This window comes from Xenopus laevis, chromosome 4L (genome assembly GCF_017654675.1).
Source record: "Xenopus laevis strain J_2021 chromosome 4L, Xenopus_laevis_v10.1, whole genome shotgun sequence".
In the NCBI taxonomy this organism is placed as follows: domain Eukaryota; kingdom Metazoa; phylum Chordata; class Amphibia; order Anura; family Pipidae; genus Xenopus; species Xenopus laevis.
This window is the reverse complement of record NC_054377.1, coordinates 116,787,220-116,798,356: the sequence shown is the minus strand read 5'-3', so window position 1 is coordinate 116,798,356 and position 11,137 is coordinate 116,787,220. Positions and strand designations below refer to the sequence as shown.

The 11,137-nt window shown below is 37.8% G+C and overlaps 1 protein-coding gene across 1 annotated transcript; it reads left to right on the top strand.

Moving 5' to 3' along the window:
- The first annotated feature begins 4,950 nt into the window (after positions 1–4,950).
- LOC108713671 lies at positions 4,951–8,925 on the top strand. The gene is made up of 3 exons (XM_018257187.2): positions 4,951–5,690; positions 7,407–7,462; positions 8,286–8,925. Exons 1-3 carry the CDS (start codon positions 5,279–5,281, stop codon positions 8,619–8,621), a joined length of 804 nt encoding a protein of 267 aa, XP_018112676.1. The 5' UTR covers positions 4,951–5,278; the 3' UTR covers positions 8,622–8,925.
- Positions 8,926–11,137: the final 2,212 nt, after the last annotated feature.

The following is an 11,137-nucleotide window of genomic DNA, read 5'->3' as shown; positions in this document are numbered from 1 at the left end:
GACTTTGTTAAAAATCCTTGGCAAGGTCATCAATAACCTCTTGGTACCAAAATAGGGCAAATATTAGGAGTTGGTTAGAGTGTGATGGTCGGAGTTTCTCATAGTCTTCAGACACACAGTTATATATTATGTTTCCTAAAAGAAAAATGGCAGTAGTAATAATTTAGTATTAACCAACAGTCTACATTGTTTTGGATGATCATGGCTGCAATCCATTTTTGTAGGCAAAATTCATAATTATGGGGGACTTATGATGGATAAGGGAGGGATTGTAATGAGTTTAAATAAAATTCATAACAATCGCTCAAATACACCTGACAAGACCCCTTTGTTGGTAATTTTGAATACAATAATGGAATGATGCTGTGAACATCTGAAAGAATGGTGACAGGCAATAAGTAATAAATTGCTATATTATAAATGCAAATGAGCCTCCATTCCTATAAGGTTCAACTTTTTTGACTATTTATGCTAAAAACATGGTACAGGTATAGGATCTGTTATTTGGAAACCTTTTATCCATAAAGTTCCAAATTACACTTTTAAAAATGATTTCCCTTTTCTCTGTAATAATAAAACAGTACCTTGTACTTGATCCCAACTACGATATAATTAATCCTTATTGGAAGCAAAACCAGTCTATTGGGTTTATTTAATGTTTACATGATTATTCTAGTGGACTTAAAGTATGGAGATCCAAATTACAGAAAGATCCGTTATCCGGAAAACCTCAGGCCCCAAGCATTCTGGATAACAGGCCCCATACCTGTACTATATTTATTACACTTAATGGTTGTTAATGTGCAACAATGATGTTATGTTCCTTTGGACAGTAGCTACACCCTCTAAATGTTGATGGTTCCCTAACATTATAGAACATAGATTAACGTGGGGATCCTTGAGTAGAACTGCTGAATTTTCCCAGTAATGCGTAGGGTGTTAGAAAATGAATTTGTTTGTAGGAAACACGGAAAGCTTTTAATGATCATCCAGTTATATATATTGATATACATTGCTGAAACACCAGACTGGGGTTTGTATTGTAGTCCAGTTTGGTTTATTATTATACTTAGGTTTAGAAGAAGACCAGAGCTGCAGAATTCTTTCGACTAAAAAGGAATTTAAGCTTGTTATTGTATGCACGCCTAACAGAAATCCTCTTTAGTAATTTAGCCACAGGGTTCAAGGAAACTAAGAGCCCCACTAATTTAAGTCAGATTTTTCAGGAAATCTTTCCTGCTTTGAAGCATTTCAATGGTTTTTTCATCAAAACTCAAGACATAGAAATTGTCTAATTAAAAGCAATAATTCAAATTTTTAAAACAAAAATAATTGCGCAGGTTTGACTGATTTTGCTGGGATAAACAAGGCTCTCGCTGACAATAAACCAAAACCTGCACAAACAAACACAATATATTCGTTGTGATCTAATTTAGCTCTCTGAAAAATAGCAGTCAGTGTAATGTTACATTTTAGATGAAAGAAAGCAGCTGATCTCTCACTATTGTATACTATATATTGTACGTGTATTTTACTGGGACAATTCTGTTTTATTGGCTGTGTCATTAAGTCATGGAATTTATGTGACTGGAGGAATGTAGGAAAAGCTTACACCACAAACAGCTCATGTAGGGGCTTCTGTAGAACAGACCAAAGTAAAAAGTCTGCTTCCTGGTGTTTTACTGCATCTAGAATCCCTTGTTATTTACTTTTAAGAAGTAGTGATGAGCGTATCTGTCCTGCTTTGCTACGTCGAAAGATTTTCGAAACTGCAAAAAATTTGCAAAAGGTATTGAAGTCAATAGGCGTCAGTTTTTTTGACTTGCAACTAGGCTTGCCACCCGGCCGGTATTTAGTTGCCGGTAATTTGTGATACACTTAAAAAAGCCCTTGGCCTGCTTTTAATTTGCTCAGAACTTACCGTTTTTTCCCCAGGCCTCTGGCCATCGCACCTGTTGCCTTTTGAGGCACTGTGTGTGTGGCCCGCCCCCTTTTTGCATCATGGACCGCCCCTTTTTGTTCCCGCCCCCCCCCACCGGACGGTAACATTTTTTAGAAAAGGTGGCAACCACTTGCAACCTTTTTTTTCTCACCCCAAATGCATTGAAGTCAATGGGGCACATTTACGTACGTGCAAATGTTTGCTTCACAAGGCTCCACCATATGTCGCACAACTGCATCATAATTATTTTGTGACGAATACGCGTATTTATCAAAATGCGCAATTATGTCTCGCCAAAAGAAGGCTGGCGTCAGCGATGATTCATTAGCAAGAAAATTTCATAGCGAATTTTCTTTAGTGTTACTTTCTTCCTAGCGTAACTTCTCTTACTTACTTATGCTTATATCAATTAAAATTCAGTGGGTATATAAAGGTCATACTGTATGTATGTATTTATTAGTGAGGTTGGTGAAATTGCTGGAAGTGGCTACTTATTATTTAAAATGAATCTATTGTCCTAGACACAAGCCCACCCTAAAACAAATATGGCATGAGCTTCAAATGGTAAAAAAAAGTGTAAATAAGATATTAGACAGATACTTTGTTTCTCAACTGCCCTTGACCAGCAGATGCTGATATTTGTTTGCTAATGGGGCTACATCAAATTGTGCCTGTTTTGTGTAAAACCATATTACTGTACCAAACACGTGTACCTTGTTAAAGAGTTTTTTAACTTTTCTTATGATGTAGAGAGTGATATTATGAAACAATTTGCAATTTTTTTTTTCATTTACGGTGTTTGAGTTATTTAGCTATTCATTGAGCAGCTCTTCAGATTGTAATTTCAGCAATCTGTTTGCTAGGGTCCAAATTACCTAGCAACAGGCACTGATTGGAATAAGAGACTGGAATATGAATAGGAGAGGGTCTGAATTGAAAAAATAAGTAATACAAAGTAGCAATAGCAGTACTTCTGTAGCCTTACAGAGCATTTGTTTTCACTAGGGGTTTGTGATACTCTGCTGAAAGCTGGAAAGAGTCAGAAGAAGAAGGCAAAAAAACTATAAAAAAAGAAAAAATGAAGGCAAATTAAAAATATGCTTAGAACTAGTCATTCTATACTAAAAGTTAATTTAAAGGTGAACCACCCCTTTAATAAAAATCACAAGGTACAATAAAGCACGTGTTTCAGGTCTTTAGGCCTTTTTTCAAGCTTGAGAGTTTGAAAAAAGGCCTGAAGGCCTGAAACGCCGCAGAACAGGCTGTTTGCCATGTAATGTACCAATAAAGGCATTTTAATTTACTGGTGCTGTATGAAAACTTCATTTTGGATCAATGGTGGAGGATGGACCACTGATGGTACGTGCACCTAATATTGCTTTCATATTGGGGAGTCCAGCTGACTTAAGCAAACAAGTATCAAAAACTGACCCCACCTACTGCATGAAGACAATTAAGAGAAACAGGTTGCTCAGAGAGGAATAGTGAACAGTAACTCGATTGTTTCATAAATGGTACAGAATTTTTAATTGATTATATTTAGAAAATTTCTTATTTCAGCAAGATGATGTTTATATTCAATTTTCATGGTCGTGATAGATCCCCTTTAAAGGGAAACTGTCCCTTTAGCATTGCTTTATGCTGTTATATTTCTCTTTGACCATTTGCATTACTCAATGACCAGTTTACTTTGTGCTCACAGACATCATTCTGTACCCAGTGACATTACTCTGTATCCATTGTCTATGCCTAGTTGCAAGTTATATTGTCTGTGCCTAATTATATTATGTAGCAGCCGGTTACATTGCTCTTTTCCTCTATTCAGCACCCAGTTATTTTTTGTGATTTTAATGTTCTATGATTCTGTGCCCAGTTCTATTGGCTGTAACTGGTTACTGTCCTCTTTTGGAAAGTATGGTGCATTGAGCTTAGTTACATTCTTTTGCTTCTACAGTTAAATTATCAGTTACATGACTCTATCCAGATATTACCTGCTTTGTGGCCTGTTAGAATATTCTCTAGAACATTACATTGTTTTATTATTACTGTTTATTATTGTTCCATTGCTCTGGGCAGTATTATTTTTTTTTATTCTTTCTATTTTTAGGTTGACCAATTGCATCATACACATACCCCCCAGATCATTTTTCCAAATTTACAATATTGCTGTTAGTGCAAGAAAGTGGGTGGTCCTTTACAATCCTTTTTATATCCATACACTCTGGTAATAAAACCTGCAGGCAAATTTACTATATCACTAGGAACTTTGCTTGTGCATAGTCACCATAACTACCGGTATGTAACAATGTAATATATACCTGTAAGTTATATATCTAACACCATTACAAGGAAAAACTCATTTTAAACGGGATGGTACCCTAAAACCAGACACTTTCTAACTTATCCCTTTAAAGAGATGGTTCACATGTATGTTAACTTTTAGTATGCTTAAGGGCTCTTACTGAAAAGAAAAAAATTAAGGCCAATTGAAAAATTGCTTAGAACTGGCCATTGTAAGAGCGGTTGCAGCTGCGCTCCCCTGCGGCTGAACGCAGAAAAACGGAACGCAGGGGAGCGCAGCTACAACCGCTCGTCAGTAAGAGCCCTTACAATGGCCAGTTCTAAGCAATTTTTCAATTGGCCTTAATTTTTTTCTTTTTCTTTTTAAATTATTTGTGTTCTTCTTCTTACTCTTTCCAGCTCTCCAACAGGGGTCACGGACTCCATCTAAAAACAAATGCTGTGTAAGGCTACAAATATATTGTTATGGCTACTTTTTATTACTTATCTTTCTATTCAGTCCCTCTCTTATTCATATTCCAGTCTCTTATTCTTAATCAGTGCATGGTTTCTAGGGTCATTTGGACCCTAGCAACCTGATTGCTGAAATTGCAAACTGGAGAGCTGCCGAATAGAAAGCTAAATAACGCAAAAACGACAAATAATAAAAAAATGAAAACTAATTGCAAATTATTTTCAGAATATCACTCTCTACTTCAAACTAAAAGTTAACTTAAAGGTGAACAACCCCTCTGGGGGGAACGGTAACCATTTAATGATATATAATATACTGCATGGCTTCCCGGGAACAATTTTAGTCTGCATTTCAGCTGCAGTTGTTTAGTTTCAATGGGATAGAATGTGCCAGCCTTACTGGTGTTGTATGGGGTAAGGAGTTAACTGAGAAGAGCTGATTAAACATGAATGAGTTGCACTTACGCAGAGACAGCAGGAAGTAGAAACAGCACAACAAACAGAGAATACTGTCCTGCCCTGGAGATGCAATTCCAAATAGCAACTGAATGTGGGACACAAAATGCAGCCTGGGTGTAAGTAATGTTTTCAAGAAACAACAAAATCACTCCACTAACAGAACACAGTGCTACCGATCTTCCGTCTGCTGGAAATGCATCTTTGGAAGGAAAACAGGTCAGCAGCTCCCTGTTTCAAGGTGTCCTAAAGAAGCAGCGTTACTGCCAATGTGGAGCCATAGGATGCCAGCAGAGGAATGGAACCATTAAAACTGGCCAAAATGCTGCTTCAAATAACAGTTGTGTAATACACACATCAGCTGAAGTGCACAAACCAATTCTACAGCTTTCTGGACTACAGAATCCATTAGCGAATGGGAATGTGAATGTTTTCCGATCAGAATTCAGGCTGCTGGAAGCAAACCCGTTTTCCGGTGCCGACATATCTTCTGTACAAAAGGGTCTTTCACACTATCCGCAACACATGTTTCTAAAAGGTGAGAGGCAATATCAGTTTGGATTTCCATATTGTACTTTATTTCTGTGAAGTGCTTAGAATTCACTATGGGATTAAAGACATGGAAGATTATTTTTAGCCCAGTTTTAGTTAGAGGCAATCCCTAAAATTGCACAGTCTATTATACAGCTATGGGATCCGTTATCTGGAAGCCTGTTATCCAGAAAGCACTGAATTACGGAAAGGATGTCTCCCATAGACTCAATTTTATCCATATTAATTAAACATGATAATAAAACAGTACCTTGTACTGGATCCAAACTAAGATATAAATGAATCCTTATTAAAAGGAAAACCAGCCTATTTGGTTTATTAATGTTTACATTAGTAGTAAACTTAAGGAATAAAGATCATTATGAATAGATACGCTATCCAGAATACCCCAGGTCCCAGGCATTCTAGATAACAGGTCCCATACCTGTACAGGGAATAATGCACCTCCTATTGAAAAACGTAAGGATATTAGAAGTCACCAAGAAGCTCCATGAATAGACAGAGGTACAAGGTTTTCAACAGGGTCTTAACTACAGAGGAAGCAGACTCTACAGTTGAGAATATGAATGTAGGGGGCCCAGTGAGGCCCTAATTATTGCACAATTTATATATATTTAATATATAATTTAATATATCTTGGTAGAATAGGCTAATTTATCAATATTTTGGGGCCCTAAATTGAATTTACTGTGTGACTAGGTAACATCTAGTTAGTTGGTTTTTTAGTTTATTGTAGACCACTGCATGACCTGCTGGAGCTATTTAGAAAGGCCCAACAAGTTTTACATGCTTCACGATAACTGTAAAATAAACAAGGATATTGCAATAAATCACCAAACAATGGCTTAAACAGTACCTTTTAATTAGTAATGGGCGAATAAATTTGGCTGGCATGAATTTGTGGCGAATTCCCGCGTTTCGCCGCTGGCAAATAAATTTGCGAATGTCCCACGAAAATTACGACGTCAATTTCCGATTTTCACAATTTTTTTGTGAAAAGGTTCGAATTGCTAGATTTTATAGTGAAAACGTTCGAATTGCTCGTTTTTTTCGGGAAAACTTTCGACTTTCACGATTTTTCAGGAAAACATTCGAATTTCACGATTTTTCGCCCATCACTACTTTTAATATATTCATATATAAGGGTGGGAATGCATTATTCCTTATACTTGTCTATTACAGAAAATATTTCTCCCACATGGCTTTAGGAATTTGGCTGAAAGGTGCCCTGAAAGGTTTAAAAGTTCTGAACATGCAAATAAATAAGGTTGCTGTGCTCTGCTTCAGATGCACTAAGCGCATTAGAAATAAGGATACATATGGCAACACAGCATTTTATCTTGCATTTAGCACTTAAATCTGCCCAATGTAAATTAGTTCTATTACAGAAAATATCTTTTCATATTCCGAGGTGGGTGTTCTCATTATCACAATGGCTAATTCAAACACAAATATTACCAATATTACAATGAAAAAGGCACACTTGGAAACTTCTGGCTTCTATTATTTCGGGGGAACAATATCTTTACCAACTAAAATGCTTTCCATTGATGGACTCTAAGATTTATGAATTCATGTTTTACTGTCTTTTTGCTTCAATAAAGGTATATATGTTTGTATGAGATGTTTACACTGTGACACCAGGAAGGCACACGAGTTGTGAACACCAGTTTTAACACTGTTTGTATCGTTTGTATTTGAGGTGAGCAGTGGAGCCGAACAGATCCACCAAAGGAAACAGAAAGATTTCATGCAAAGGTACAGTTCTGAACATGACGCCCTTACTGTTATTTTATTCTAGCGAGAATTGATCTGAATACAGGGATCTATTAGGCTGTTATGAAGAAAGCTCCAAATATGGAACAGCCATTCTGATTTCCAAGTGTTTTAGTTGTCTGTAATAAAGCCATAATGCTGCACATTGCAGAAAGCCCCTGGTTCCAACAATCCTAGATAACAGATCCTATACCTATTTATATATACCATAGTAATGGGGGGCTGATAAAAGCTACCTGGGTGCTGGGTGATAGTTCAGCAAGCACATCCACAGCAATGACTCAGCACTCTAAGGACTTGCTTAAAAGATTTTAAAAATCATTTTATTGTGCAAAATCAATGTTTCAGTCACATAATCATACCTTTATCAAGATTAAGAAAATTATATTTTTTTTTCATTTTTAAGCAAGTCCTACGAGTGCTGAGCCATTGTTGTTATTTTATATATATTTATATATATATATATATATATATATATATATATATATATATATATATATATATATATGCATAATTGTCTGGTGGGATCGAGTCAGCTGTTTTTATTGGCCCATGTATGGCCACCTAAACATCTAGATGAAGGTGCAGAGCACAGCACCCATGAAAGCCAAGTATTAAACCCATGCCCTGCTCTGGAGTGCCTCGTTTCTCCTGATTCTCCTTTCTTGTGCCTGAATAATGAGCAAGGAAGGAACATGAAAGTATCTTGCATCTGACAGATTTAAGCCCTACTAAAAGCGGGCATGGTGGTTTGTACCAGTTTTTTTTTTTACACTTTTAATTAAATATCACCTTTTTCTTTTAGCCTGATAAGAAGAACATTGTGATCCCTCTTTGCCCATCCTGCAACCAACGGACAGTGGAAGTATTTCCAGTTGCATATACCAATGCAGCGATCCCGGTGGCAGGAAGTGAGCTGAACCCACCAATGGCAAACACAGGGAATCAAGAGCAACTTCTGAGTATAAATAAACATACCAAATCCTTCTTGCCTACTTGTGAAGACTTCCTCCAGTGTTTTGTCTGCACATGTCCCCCCACAAAAGAGTTTCACCACTGCTATGCCATGTCCGTGATCTGCTGTTTGGCAATTAGCCTCACAATAATTATTATTACTGTAACAACTCTGCACAATAATTAACAGTTGTCTTCCAGGACAGAACAAGCTATGTTTGGATTCATTTATAACACAGCTTAATGGGTAAATCCATTCTTGAATTTCAGTTCTCCTCTATAACTCATACTTAATTAACAGGACTCTAATTACCACTGATTATTTTAGTCTATTGAGAAAACCCTCAAGATCTCCTTAAGTAATAAACAGAATTTGTATAGTATTTTGTTTATTAAATGAAGAATTAAACTTACAGAGCTTAAAGGTGTTGTTCACCTTCCAACACTTTTTTCAGTGCAATTCTTTTCAGATTGTTCACCAGAAATAAATATTTTTTTCAATTACTTTCCATCTTTTATTTTTTACAGTTTTTCCAAAATCTAAGTTTAGGGGCAGATTTATCAAAGGTCGAATTTCGAAGTGGAAAATACTTCGAAATTCGACCATCAAATTGAATACTACGAGATTTTTTGCATTGTATGATCGTATTCCGATTCGATACAATTCGACTGATTTTATCGTACGATCTTACGATTTTCCTTTGAATACAAAAAAACTTAGAAATATGCTCTGGAAGGTCCCCAAAGGCTAACATAGCACTTCGGCAGGTTTAAGTTGGCGAAGTATTGAAGTCAAAGTTTTTTTAAAGAGACAGTACTTCGATTATAGAATGGTCGAATGATTTTTACTTCGAATCGAAGTCATAGTATCCTATTCAATGGTTGAAGTATCCAAAAAATTACTAATCTGCCCCTTAAAGCTTAATGTTCGTGAGTCTGACAGCTCAGTAATTCAGGAACTGTTACAATTTTGCAACATTTATTTGATACATTTTTCAGCCTCATCTTTGGAGTATTTGCAACTATTGTATCAATTCTAACAATTGCCTTTAATGAAACTCAGGGATTCTACTCAGAAATGTATCAACTAAATGTATCAGTTTAGAACAGTTTGCAGAGTCGGCGACCCCCCCCCCCCCCCCCGAGAGCTGCTTTAGAAGGTGAAATATTAGACTTTACACTTCAATATTAGAACAGTCACACATAGAAAACAGAAAGTAATTTATTTCTGGTGAACTGTCTGAAACCAACTTAACTGAAAAAAGTGAAAACTCAGGGATTCTACTCAGAAATGTATCAACTAAATGTATCAGTTTAGAACAGTTTGCAGAGTCGGCGACCCCCCCCCCCCCCCGAGAGCTGCTTTAGAAGGTGAAATATTAGACTTTACACTTCAATATTAGAACAGTCACACATAGAAAACAGAAAGTAATTTATTTCTGGTGAACTGTCTGAAACCAACTTAACTGAAAAAAGTGTTGGAAGGTGAACAACCCCTTTAAAGGGCACTTATCACATTGCACCACTCAGGCTGTGGGCTGAAAGAACCTGCAGTTCAGATGGGGAAACAATGGTATCAGTATCTAGATGCACCCAACATGCTGAGTACTCTGGCCTATGGCTTACTCGCTGTGCTGGTTGCCAAACTAGGGCACATGCATACAAACATAGAACAACTGCCCCAAAGATCAGGAGTATCAGGTAATATGCTTTGCCTGGATTTCACATCACTGGCATATGCATACTAGGCGAGTGTCCTGGATTCTAAATCACTTGTTCAATGTGTACATGCATGTGGGAGTAGGCACTCATTGTGAGCTGCCACATTTAAGTTAACCTTTACTATTTTATAGAATGGCTATGTCTAAGCAACTATTCAATTGGTGGTCATTATTTATTTTTTAGGGCTCTTACTCACGATCGGTTGTAGCTGCGCTCCCCTGCGTTCCGTTTTTCTGCGTTCAGCCGCAGGGGAGCGCAGGAATAAACGCATTACATTTTTTCCAATGAGGCTGTACTCACACAGGCGCGTGTAGGCGCCGAACGCAGATTGAGACGCAACATGCTGCATTTTTCCTGCATTCGGTGCCTACACGTGTCTGTGTCAGTACAGCCCCATTGAAAAAAATGTAATGCGTCTATTCCTGCGCTCCCCTGCGGCTGAACGCAGAAAAAATGCAGCATGTTGCGTCTCAATCTGCGTTCGGCGCCTACACGCGCCTGTGTGAGTACACACAAGGAGATTCGGGGAGATTTTGTCACCTGGCGACTAATCGCCTTGTCTTTTGCGCGACTATCTCCCCGAACTGCCTCTGCGTTTTCCCCCATAGGCTAGAATGAAAAGTCGCCTGCACTAATGCACACGCGGTGATGCGTTTTCAATAGTCGCCCAAAGTTGCCAGGCAATGGCCACAGAAAATTTCAATGCCTCACTGAGGCAACTTTGGGCGACTATTGAAAACGCATTGCCGCGTGTGCATTAGCGCAGGTGACTTTTCATTCTAGCCTATGGGGAAAAACGCTGAGGCAGTTCGGGGAGATAGTCACGCAAAAGACGAGGAGATTAGTCACCAGGCGACAAAATCTCCCCCAATCTCCTTGTGTGGCCTTACCCTAAGAGCAATATCCAAGGGGTTGGAGAGCAACATGTTGCCCATGAGCTACTGGTTGGGGATCACTGCTCCAACAATACACATCTGATCT